The following is a 13664-nucleotide window of genomic DNA, read 5'->3' as shown; positions in this document are numbered from 1 at the left end:
ATTTAAAAAGAGCTATAAATTATTTTTTAACCTCCCCAGTCAATGTCACGTCACACATTTTTTTAAATTTCTTTTACTTAGTTACACATGACAGTACAGTGATCTTGACATATCATACATTTGAATCAGGTGGGATATAATTTCTCTTTTTTCTGAGTATACAGGTTGCAGAATCACATTGGTCATGCAGTCACATATATACACACAGTAATAATAATGTCTGTTTCATTCTACTATCCTTCCTATCTCCCCATCCCCTCCCCTCCCCTCCCAACACTTCTCTCTACTTAATCTAGGGTAACGCTATTCTTTTTTTTTTCCTCACATCTTCATACATGTATTTTGTATAACAATGAGGGTCTCCTTCATTTTAAAAATGCAATTTCTTGTTTCTTTTCCAGGAGACTACACTTTAAAAATTGATCTCACAGATTTCGAAAAAAATAGCAGTTATGCACAATATAAAAATTTCAAAGTCGGGGATGAGAAGGTACTACAATTTCTCAATTATTATCAATGTGGATTAGTAATGAGAACATACAATGTAACTCTAAGTCAGTAGAAATAAAAACATACCATAGAGTCTCTTCTTTATTAAATAAACATGTTAAAATGATGATCACTGGTAGGAAAACTTTCCTTTTTTTTAGAATTCCTATGACTTGCATATCGGGGAATATTCTGGAACAGCTGGAGACTCCCTGGCAGGGAACTTCCATCCCGAGGTGCAGTGGTGGGCTAGTCACCAAAGAATGAAGTTCAGCACGTGGGACAGAGATAATGACAACTACCAAGGGAACTGTGCCAAGGAGGAACAGTCTGGCTGGTGGTTTAACAGGTTGGATGCTGTATGAACATGGTTGCTATGGTGTTGCTGATCGCTCAGTGGTGGGCATTAATTATAATACATGAGGTCATGTTGGTCTTATTTGTAATATGAATATTATTAAGTAAGCCTTAATAGGATTCTTCTGCCATGAAGTATTATTTGTTCATTGTGTACATAAGTGAAGTTTGAAAGATTTGTTTTGGGAATATACAGAATTACTACTTTTACAAAGATTGTTTGCAAACTGTATAATGGATAAATAATAAATAGAAGGCTACAAATAGACACAAAGAAAACATATATTCATGGGAGAAGTATTTGTGGCATCCTAATAATCAACTAATGCTTCACTTTTTCATATTATACAAAATAGACATTGCTATTGCTGTACTTTTTTTTTTTACATAGTGCTACTTTTCAAGCTCTGTGACTTTCATTATTTCACTGAATTCAAATTCTCCCAGTGCAGAAATGTTTTCTACAATAGTTCCCAAACCTAATCCTACTCTCTGATTGAATACTTTGTTACTTTATCAGTTAGATCATTCAATTTTTTTTTTATACTGGGGATTGACAGGGGTACTCTACCTCGGAGCTATATCCTTAGTGCTTTTTATTTTTTATTTTGAGATAGTCTCACTAAATTGCTGAGACTAGCCTCAAACTTGCAAACTTCCTGTCTCTGCCTCCTCAGTTGCTGGGATTGCAGGTTGTGCACCACTGCACCCAACTTCCTTTTTGATTGTACAAACATCTTCCTTTTATGGATCTAAAATTTGTCTTCTACCTTACCAGGTTTGTCCTCAGTAGCTATGGAGTAATTGTAATTCCTTTTCTATGTAACTAACTCTCTGGCATCAAATGAGAAGCTATGTATTGCATTCCTAAGGTTTTCTCTCTGAGCCAAATATCCCTCATTCCTTTAAACACTGGAGATGCTGGACTACTAATCTCCATTTGTTGTATTCACAAATTTAAGACAGAAATGGAAACCTCATGCAGAGAGTCTTCCTTAAAAAATGACCCAGTGGGGGCTGGTGATATAGCTCAGTTGGTAGAGTGCTTGCCTCACATGCACAGAGCCCTAGGTTCAATCCCCATCACAACAACAACAAAAAAGACCCAATGGGCCTGCTATCTCTGCAGAACAAATGTGCTCCCAGATTTGAAAGTTCTTTTCTTGTTAGAAGATGAGTGCCATTTCAAATATCTGGACATTTAAACCTTTCATTTTTCAATCTTTGATATTTCTCGAGTGTCTGGTTTTCCTAATAATGAGGACTATCCATTTAATTTTTTAACAAGTATTTTGGAATCCTCTATTCTATTGAACAGAGGCATACCAGACATGTGTTAACTTTACTTACAATTATGAAAGTCCTCATTATAACATCAGTTATTATCACAGTTATTTTAGAGTGGTAGATTCAATTCAGATACAAGGAGCTAAAGGTACTGGAGCATGTCAAGCAGATCTAAGGAGTTGGAAAAAGAGGTTGTTTTTCTTTTTTAATAGATTTTGCTTTTTTTTATTTTTTAAGTTTTAGTCCAATTACTATCTGGCCATTTATAGGAGAACTGGAGTACATGCAGTAATGTGAAGGAACAAAGAAACAAAATAATTTCCCCTACTTTGCAAATGACCAGTGATGATCATCTTTTCCTCCGTGGCTTTCCTGTTCTTCAAAAAAACCATCTGCAACTTCCCCTCCTCCTCTTCATTTTCCTCCCACTTTACTTCTAAGTTAACATTATTTAACACTTATCCATAATTCACAAAGACATTTGAAAGCATCAGTAATGTTTGATTTTGGCAGGGCATGGTGGCACATATCTGTAATCCCAGGGACTCAAGAAATACAGGTCAACCCGGGAAGTGTGGCAAGGCCCTATCTCAAAATAAAAAGGGCTGGGGATGTAACTCACTGGAAGAGCACCCCTGAGCTCAATCTGTAGTACTGCAAAATAAATAAATAAATATGTAAATAAATAAATTAAATGTTGGATTTTGAACAGAATTCCATGTGCAGAAAAATCACTAGTATTACCACGAGATCTAAAGTATGTTCTTTATCCAATTAGTTGACTAGTTTGCACCCGAATGACAACTGGCACACATACTAATTGGGCAAATAAATGATTGACCTGCTTTAGAGAGAATAAAGAAAGACAATTCAGTAGCTGGAGCCACCAAAGAAAACTCAGAAAAGCTAGAGATAAAGTAAATAGTTCTAGAAATTTGATCTACTTCTACTATTATGTTTTAACTCTATTGTTCTCTTTTTCCTCTTTATTTTCCCTGTCCTATCGAACTTCTAATTTACACAGAATATTAGCACTTGATAATTATTCCTCATATGGCAAACCAATCACGGAGCATTGCTGCCCTCTCTGTGCTGCTGGTACAGAATCTAAACATGAGCACCACAACTGCTTCTTCACAGCATGCACCTACCTACCATCATCCAACTTGGTGTCAAGTCCAGGCTGTTCTCAGAACTAGATGCTGGAAAATTATTCTTAGAGTACTAAAGGGCTGACCATAAAGTCAGTTTCCAAATAAGTTTCAAATCAAAGACTAAATATCAAAGTAAATCAAAGTATATGTAGAAGATGTTAATATAAAAAGATGCCAAAATATTTATTCTGGAGACTCAATTTACAAGTGTTCTTTTTTCTAACATTACTTTTCATGGTGTTTCAAAAATACAGTAAACTCTAGACACTCGCAGGTTTAACCTACATGGTGTCAATTAGTGACATCCATTTAAACTAGGAGAATGGCCAGGGGGTCACTAAAAGCAAATTACTAAGCTAAGTGATCCAACACAGCCATTTGGCATTTATGGGTGTATTATGTAATTTTTGATTTCACAATTTGGGTTCTTGTCATAGATTTTCAAAACTACCCCTTGTGAATGTTCTCCTTATACTCTTAATATTTGACATCTTTTCATTGGTTATATCAATAAAGAAACATAGTAATTAATATCATAGTAACAACACAGAAAATTATCTCGTACTCTTACCTGTAATTTATACATACATACCAGGGACAAATGTACAGGCTCTAAAGGAGGAAGAAGGACATTTAAAGTTTTTATGATAACCTAGTGAACTTTTCTAGATTGGTGCAATATATATTAAAAATTAACTTAGCAATTCAAACAAATGATTACTGGTCGATGGCTGGGAAAATTGTAAATGGTAGTTTAGGTTTTGTTTGCCTATCCTTGAGATAAAAAAAAAAAAAAAACAATTGATGGGTTAGTGATTTAAATAAGAGGAAGAAGGGTGCTTGAATTACAAAGCCACATCTTGGTGGCAGACTGCTGAACCCAGACATGCAAATCAACCAGGGAAGCCTCAACAGGGCACCTTTCCCCCACCTTGATTTGCTTATTCATGCCCCTCTTGCCAAGCAGGATATTAGCTCCCTTGATCTGGAGGATATAAGGCTGGAGGTTACAAAGTCGTTCTTCACTTGTTTTTTTTTTTGTTTGTTTGTTTGTTTGTTTGTTTAAAGATTACTAAGAACTGAAATGTTTACTTTTCAATACTTTACAAATGGCCTGTGTTGGATCCTCAGATTTGCTGTGGCCCTAAAACTCACCATTTTAAAATAATTGTCTTTTGTAGGAATGTTTCAGCTCTTGGAAACCAATAAATATCCATGTGTCTAAGAAATGGCAGAATCCATAGTTGAAAAGTTTTGATCATTCGCTAGCAAAATATAAAGTTTCTGAAGTGTGTTTTTCTAGTCTAATAAGTCTGTTTTCTTTTTTCTCCCACTAGGTGTCACTCAGCAAACCTGAATGGTGTATACTACAGGGGCCCCTACACAGCTGAAACCGACAATGGGGTGGTCTGGTACACCTGGCATGGATGGTGGTATTCTTTGAAATCTGTGGTTATGAAAATTCGGCCAAATGATTATATTCCAAATATTGTTTAATTGTCCCTGTTGGGCTCTCATTTCTGTAATTCATCTTGGTTTAAAATAATTTGAAAAATAGCAATTCTGGATGTCTAAATATATGATGATAGCAATTGTGTGTACTTCTTTTCGTTTTTCTTACTTGTCTTTATTGCTTAATGTATTTTCAGTGCAGCAAATATGCAATAGTCACCAAAAATACAGATTTTGTTAATATTTATTTAATTTTTATGTGTAAAAAGCTATAAGAACTTGTACCAGAAAAAAAAAAAAAGCACAGAATATACACCATAATTTAGGAGATAACCCAAGCATTGTAATAAATTATGAATGCAATTCAAAGTAACAGAAACATAATAAATTATGAATGCCACTGACAAACACGACAGAATTCAGCAAATGATGGATTACCAAATCAACTGTATAGACAATACATATTATGAGTCGGACTTTGAACTCAGGTCTTAGGCTACAGAGCTGAAGCTCCTAACCACAACCCAGAATTGTAATCGCTTTAAAACACCACTCAGATTCTTAGGATGTTTTGATAGGTTATACACTTCTTTCATGAGCCTCATTTTAATTCTTTTGTTAACCCTGAGAGGTGTTATTACGGCCAATTAGCAAAGGTAAGAATTTGTGACTCTGAGTTTTTATGATTGCTCAGTTACAAAGTTAATATGGAAGGGAACAAGGACTCAAATGCCAGCATTTTGGTGCTGCATCAAATATTTAGCCACCAGCCTGTGGCTCATCTGGATGGAACTTGGAGTGATACCTTTCAAGTGAGAGCAAAAGCATGAGTGTAGACAAGGTAGTCCAAAAAATATGGATGCATTAGGCACAGAAGATGCTGTTTGAGCACACATGAAGCTTAGTTATTTGATAAAAATACACAGTAACCACATCATCACAAAAATGAAAATAAATTGAAAAGCTGATAAGCGAGAAGGATGTATAGCGAGGGCTTGACCTGGCTGCGGGCATGGGGGTGGAGTCAGAAAAGCTACCTAGAACTTTTTAACCTGAAACCTTTTAACTAGGAATAGTTGAGTAAATCATTACAGGCTGAAGGAACCCTGCTTGTAAAGTATACAGAACAGGAAAGTGCATGGAAACCATAGTTTAGAAAGGCAATATAGTTTGATGATCCTTAAATCCTTAAACTGAGGATTCTGCCACCTTATAACTGAGTGACCTTTGGTAGGCTACTTCAGCTATTTCATCTGTAATCTCAGCTATTTCATCTATAGAATAGTATGTGCCTATAGGATTACTCTGAGGATTGCAGAACTAAACTACTTATTATAATGCCTTTCACAGAGTTAAAATTCACCAAGAACTATGGGGCTGGGGTTGTAGCTCAGTGGTAGAGCACTTGCCTAGCATATGTGAGGCACTGGGTTCTATCCTCAGCACCACATAAAAATAAATAAATAAAAGTATTGTGTCCGCCTACTACTAAAAAAAAAAAATTTAAATTCACCAAGAACTAGTTGTAGTTATTAGTAAATTAGGCATTAAGGGACAATAATAATAAACATCTTTAAAGTCTTGGGTCAGATCAAGATGTTAACATTAGTTGTACTTTGTCCTCAACACCAGTGTTTCCCAAAGCCATGCACATTACCTGGGGATCTTGTTAAAATATCAATTCTGAGTCTAGGCTGGAGCCCAAAATTCTTAACAAGTTTCTAGATGATGCAGACGTTGCTCGTCTAGGAATCACACTTGGAAAAGCAATGATGTAGGGAACCACAGTTCTGTGGGATATTAATGGTTAGTACTGGAAGAAAAGGCCTCCTGATCAAGCAAGCCTAGGAGACGACATGTTAAAATTCAGCAGATTTCTTCTCTTGAGAATTACTTGGGTCCCTGAATATGCTGATGTGCTTTCCCAAGTTCCAAGAGGACACAGAGTGTGTTCATCTGCAAGGCATAAATCATCTGATTATGGAAGTCCAAACAAATAAGGATTTACTGTTCTTATGTAACATGAACTCAGCGGGTAGGTGGCTGTGGCCTGAGCTCAATGCTGTGCACCATGGAGGCTGATGTCTACAATTATTTAGTTCTTTCTCAAACTGCAAGTGTGTGCTGTTTCCAGTGCTTTGAATCCATGTTGAAAACAATATGAAAGGTGAAGGGTCAACAAACTTCAATCTACGCTCTATTGACCAGAATTGTGTCATAGGTTTACTCCACCTGGAAGATTGGGAAAGAGAATATATATAATCTTTGTAGAATGTGCAGGTAAGGGATAAGTGTTTGCCATGGTTTCTGAACATTTGTTTTTGGATGTAGTCTTGTGGAAAGAGTATTCCATAGACTACACTTTGGGAAACTATAAATAATGGAGCACCACTGACAATTTAAAATAGGAGTATGACTTGCTCAATAGTGGCCTCAAAACTCACACAATTAGGATATCAAAAGAAGAAAAGCTTTTAAAAAGGGGGTGAAAATGATTCCACAGAAGAAGGGAGCTAAACGGTGTAGTGTTGCATAAATCTCACTATTACTACTTTTCAATGCAGAAGGAATGATTCAAGTATGAAAATGCCATCAAAATACAGAAAGAAAAGAGTCCTAATGAAAAATTGTTAGATTTAGTGAGAATGTTATTTGTGTTCCTAAGTCCATTTCTGTGGAATGGGAGGTAGCTAGAGGGCAGGAAATAAAAGCAGAAGAGAGAAATAGATAGGTCACTTGAGGAATGTGTATATAATGGAGAGAAACTGGACTGTTTTTTATCTGAAGCCAACAACATCTGGAAGACCCCAGTCTAAAACAAATTCCTCTAAAAATTCGCCAGTAGAATTATTTATTAGCCTTTATCACTTTTTAAAATGCAGTGCTTTAATTCATATAAGCTGATACTTTAGGGACAACAAATTCCTGAGGTTTTTTGTTTTTGTTTTTTGACAGCAAATTCTAAAGAAAAATGTAATGTTGCTTGTAAGGAAAGAAATCTACTGAATGACATACTTTGTATTAGAGGTTACATCCATCTTGTTCAGTGTTCTCTCCAGCTCCCAACACAATATCTGGCACATGTTACAATTTCAGTGTTTGTTGACTAAATCGAACATAACTTTCCTATTTTTGTATATGAATACACAACCAGTGAAATTCCACATCATGTACAACCACAAAAATGGAATCCTAATTAGAATAAGTGATACTCCATGTATGTATAATATATCAAAATACCCTCTACTGTCATGTATATCTAAAAAGAATAAATAAAAAGGAAATATTTTGTTGACTGGCTCATTGAAGAAATAAGTGGGTGTGCTGGCACATGCCTGTAATCTCAGAGACTCAGGAGGCTGAGGCAGAAAGACTGCAAGTTTGAGACCAGCCTCAGAAACTTAGGAAGACCCTGTCTCAAATATTTTTTATAAAAGGACTGTGGATGCAGCTCAGTGATTAAGGGCCCCCAGGTTCAATTTCTACTACCAAAAAAGAAAAGAAAAAAGAAGGAAGAAGGGAATGTAGAATTCCTAATACCAAAAAAAGGGAAAAAAATGTGAAGAAAGAAATGATATAATGATTGTAAATTATAGAGTCATAATTGTTACTCCATTTGTGGTCTTTTTTTAACCTCTCCTTTTAAAAATTGATTTTTAAAAATAAATGATGGCAGAATGCATTATAATTCTTATTACACATATACAGCACAATTTTTCATATCTCTGTATATAAAGCATGTTGACATCAATTCATGTCTTCATACACGTACTTTAGATAATGATATCTATCACATTCCACTATCCTTGCTAATCCCCTGCCCCTTCCCTTTCTCTCCCACCCCTCTGCCCTATCTAGAATTCATCTATCCCTCCCATGCTCCCCTCCCTACCCCACTATGAGTCAGCCTCCTTATATCAGAGAAAACATTCGGTATTTGTTTTTTTTGGATTGACTAACTTCACTTAGCATTATCTTCTCCAACTCCATCCATTTACCTGCAAATGCCATGATTTTATTCTCTTTTATTGCTGAGTAAAATTCCATTATGTATATGAGCCACATTTTTTTCTAGAAATGCAAATCAAAACTAAGATATTATCTCACTCTAGTCAGAACTGCAGCTATTATGAAGACAAACAACAATAAGTTTGGATGTGGGGGAAAAGGTACACTTATACATTGCTGGTGGGTCTGCAAATTGGTGAGCCAATATGGAAAGCAGTATGGAGATTCCTTGGAAATCTGGGAATGGAACCACCATTTGACCCAGCTATCCCTCTCCTCGGTCTATTCCCCAAAGACTTAAAAACAGCATACTACAGGGACACAGCCACATCAATATTTATAGCAGCACAATTCACAATAGCTAAACTATGGAGCCAACCTAGATGTTCTTCAGTGGATAAATGGATAAAAAAATGTGGCATATTTACTTCTCCTTTTAAATATAATTATTATTGTAGTGCTTCTCCATTCAATATTATAGAACTCATAGTTATTGGTCATTTCCATGATAAGCAAAACTTTGGATGCTATAAGTAAAATTAGGGTCTAAAATAATATCAAGATCCAGTTAACTTATTTTTTCTTCTTCTTTCCTCATTGCTGATAATGATTTACACCTGAAAATGCCCTGATCTATGCATATTTCGAAGTTTTTGCTAGTGTTTTATCAGGACTATGAAAATGAATTATGCTCTTATTTATGTTAAACAAAATGAAAACATCCTATATGGAAAAATCTGTATGTACACGTGATGGTTGTTAACTCAGGGAACTAGGCATGAAGACTGGGTGGAAAAACATTCTTTTTTATATTTTATACCTTTTAGTACCATGTGAAGTTTTTTTGTCTTGCACATGTAGTACCTCTTTAAAGATACTTTTAATAGAAGCTAAATGAAGAAAAAAAGGCTGCTGGTCCTAAGGAACAGATCAATGACCTTAAGGATACTATACAATGAGGCATATTATATGTATGTTTGGCAAGTTAGCCCATTTCAAAAATGAATCTGAACTGCTGTCAAGTTGTGCTGACAATGTGGTAGCTGTCAGTCCCATGTGGCTACTGAGCACTTAAGAGGAGGAGGAGGAGGAGGAGAGGGAGGAGAAAATACCTTAAAAAATAAGAGTAATTTTAATATTAATTACATGTTAAGACAATGCTTTGGTATATGAGTTTAAATAAAATGTTATTAACATTAATTAGACCTATTTTTTTTTACTTTTTAAAATGTCATTTTTAGATGGTTCAATGTGATGATCATTATTATCCAAAGTACATGTATGAAGACACGAATTGGTGTGAGTATACTATGTATTCAACCAGAGATATGAAAAATTGAGCTCTATATATGTAATAAGAATTGTAATGCATTCTGCTGTTATATATTAATAAAAATAAATAAATAAAACGTCATTTTTGGACATTTAAAAATCATAGATATAGCTCACATTCACAACTTGCATTATATTTCTATTGGAGAGCAATGCCAAAGAATTTTCATTCAATCTCTATATATAGTATGTCTATAATCTATAAATAGTACATAAATGTCTGGATGTGACTATTGAATGAGTTAATGTTTAAAAAAACTAGACAGGGCTGGGGTTGTAGCTCAGTGGTAGAGCGCTTGCCTAGCATGTATGAGGCACTGGGTTTGATTCTCAGCACCACATTAAAAAAACAAAAATAAATACAATGAAAAGTTCCATCAACAACTAAAAAAAAAAAAAAAAAAAAAAACTTTTTCTTTAAAAAAGTCAAGTTGAGGGTTGGGGCTATAGCTCAGTGAAGGAGTACTTGCCTAACCATGATTTTATTCTCTTTCATTGCTGAGTAAAATTCCATTGTGTATATATGCCATATTTTTTTAGAAATGCAAATCAAAACTACTCTAAGATATCATCTCACTCCAGTCAGAATGGCAGCTATTATGAAGACAAACAACAATAAGTGTCGGCAAGGATGTGGGGGAAAAGATACACTCATACACTGCTGGTGGGACTGCAAATTGGTGAAGTACTGGGTTCGATCCTCAACACCACCACATAAAAATAAACAAGTAAAATAAGGCATTCCGTCCATCTACAACTATAAAAAAAGAAAAAGAAAAATCAAATTCAAAAGTAAAGAAAGAAAAAAAATAGCAACCATTTTGTTTTTTCACTACCAATTGTGTTACATACACAATGCAAAGTATTGCAAACACAGCATGTTTGGACATGGTTTGGCTTTGAGGAACTCAGCCTGGCGGGGAGATGTTTACAATTTTTTTTTTAAACACAAGTAATTTATAGAGCAATATTGAGGCTATTCTAAACCTCAGGACTACTATTAGAACATCATGTGAAATTAGATTTATTCAGCTTATCAAAAAAAGGCTAAATATTCTTTCATTTATTTCTTACATGGACATTTACCATACGTAAATTTTTTTGGTAGTGTTAGGGCCTCACACATATCACTGAGGTATACTCCTAGCTTCCTAAAAGAGATTGCTAAATTGCGGGTTCTAACCCCACCACTTACATTTTCCTTAAAATGTGTGTGGCGCGCACGCACGCACACACACACACACACACCAGCTTGGTTTCGAGAAGTCCTCCTAATGGCTGTGATTTAGAGTGAGATCATAAGTTTCTGGTTGTGCATACATGGCTGGTCTGTGTTCTTCTTCTTTTTTTAAATTGCAGGTTTAAACAAAATCTTATAACCCTATACTGGACGTGCATCATGCCATAAGACGTGCTATTTGTTCAGAAATTATAGTATGTGACAAATTATCAGACAATATAGAAAGAATTGATATAACAGAAGTGAAAAACTAGTGTAAAAATAATTTTAGATAGAGGTTCAATTTTCTTTCCAGTTACTAAGCCCTAGGGACTATTAGAACTCTAACAATGAAAATTGTTTTTATTATTTTTAATTTTTTATTACTTTTTAAAAGAAAGTTTTATAGTAATTTACATTTATGGGTACAACTTGATGAGTTTTGACAACTGTATACTATTATATAACCACTTTAGCCACCATAAGACTAATATGGAGAATATTACTTTTTAATAATATCATCATTACTTTTTAATAAATATTTTTGTTGTTACCTTTTAGTTATTATTTTTTAATAGGACAAATGGTCTAGCTTCAATGCTATTAAAAGGTGTAGAAGACCAGAACTCACAGCCCAACAAAGGAATCAAACGTGGAGAGACCACTTCTCTGAACCTTGGTTTTTCATCTGTCAAGTGTGGACATCAATACAGTGTTTATGGGAATTAAATTGAATGAAACACAGTGAAAACATCTAGAACAGTGTCTACTAATATAGAGAGTCACATTGAATCTGACTGGAGAGAGAAAAATGTAATTATAAGCAGTAAAGCATATTCATGAACCCAAATATTTACCTTACCTTCTGAATTTAAAACTTTTCAATATTAATAGAAGCTACTATAGAAAGGTCATGTGGACATCACATAAATTCCTATTTCAATAAACACATCTTGCTAACTCCTGGTACTTAGGAAACAGATTGTGTGTATAGGATAAACACCACATATAGAGACATGGCATTTGACTCGAGGAATTAACAACCAGATTTGTGCTTCTAGAATCTTTTCATTTACAGAAGAGTTTCCTAAATTAAACCTAACTACCTTTGTGGTATTAGATGACTACCTTTTTTTTTTTTTGCTACCCTGAATTGAACTCAGGGACACTCAGCCACTGAGCCACATCCCCAGCCCTATTATGTATTTTATTTAGAGACAAGGTCTCACCGAGTTTCTTAATGCCTCGCTTTGGCTGAGGCTGGTTTTGAACTTGCAATCCTTCTGCCTAAACCTCCCAAGTAGCTGGGATTATAGGCGTGCACCACCGCACCCGGCTAGATGGCTACACTTATTAAACAATATATATATTTTTAAAGAATCATAGCTTTTTTTTCAGTTGATAATAAAATAATCCTGTAGAAAAATTTAAATACAGGGATGTTTAAGGAAAAAAAGAAAAGAGGGGTTTGGGAACATACAGCTCAATGTTAGAACAGTTGCCTAGCAGGCAAACCAAAGGCCCCAGGCTTGATGCATGTATGTGCACGCACACATATTTACACGCACACACACACACACACACATACACAGAGGAAGGAAGTCAGAAAGAAAAAAGTATTCATTAATCAGAGCATTAGCATTGATTAGCATCCAATTAGCATTTTGGATAATTCCTTGGCCTTAATTTTCTTTTGCTTTGTTAACAACAGTTATGAAATCACAGAGTAGAATTTCATGTTTTTTTTTTAAACTGTACCTTCAAGTTAAAACATTTTTCATACACAACTTTAAATATTCTATAAAACATCCCCCGTAGTTGGCCCCATGACCTTTGACCATTCCTCCTTTTAAAATATTTAGGCTATTTCTAATTGTTTTTGCAACAAACACTGTTGTAGTAAATAGAGTTCTATACAAAGGTCTTGCTTGTTTGTGGTTTTGAATTACTTTCTAGATAAGCTTGCAGAAGTGGAATTGCTGCATTCCTTTCCCCAAGTTGTGTCAGTTTGGCTTTCCCCAGCAGTAAAATTTAGCTTTTACCAGAGGACTATCTTCATCCCAAAGGTTCAGAGGTTAGTATTTTCTTTAGAAATTATTTTTTAAAACTCTCCATGATGTTAAACTTAATTAATTCTATTGTATCTAATATTTTGCCTTTTTGAATTACCATAAGCAAATTGTTAGGTCTTCTTGGAGAAATGTGCTGCCAATTTGCTCATTTAACAATTATTGAGCACCTACTGTGTGTCAGTCAAGTACTGTGCAAGGTTATACGTAGTAACATAGTGATGATGAACATAAAAGAGTGCCTGCCCTTGAACCACTAGTAAATCTGTCTGGGGCAAAAGACATGAGGGAGTTACT

General features: G+C 35.0%; 1 protein-coding gene across 1 annotated transcript in view; it reads left to right on the top strand.

The window, feature by feature from the left end:
- The window catches only part of Fgl1 (fibrinogen like 1), a 38526-nt gene extending 33647 nt beyond the window's left edge, over positions 1-4879 (top strand). Inside the window, exons 6-8 of the mRNA XM_046425961.2 lie at positions 402-490; positions 651-838; positions 4625-4879. Of these exons, the coding sequence (XP_046281917.1) occupies positions 402-490; positions 651-838; positions 4625-4784 (437 nt within the window). The 3' untranslated portion in view covers positions 4785-4879. The remainder of the gene's footprint in view (positions 1-401; positions 491-650; positions 839-4624) is intronic.
- The last annotated feature ends 8785 nt before the right edge of the window (positions 4880-13664 follow it).

This window comes from Marmota monax, unplaced genomic scaffold, assembly GCF_021218885.2.
Source record: "Marmota monax isolate L192 unplaced genomic scaffold, Marmota_monax_Labrador192_F-V1.1 WCK01_AAM20220418_F8-fsc00197, whole genome shotgun sequence".
Lineage (NCBI taxonomy): Eukaryota > Metazoa > Chordata > Mammalia > Rodentia > Sciuridae > Marmota > Marmota monax.
This window is presented reverse-complemented; position numbering and strand designations above follow the sequence as displayed.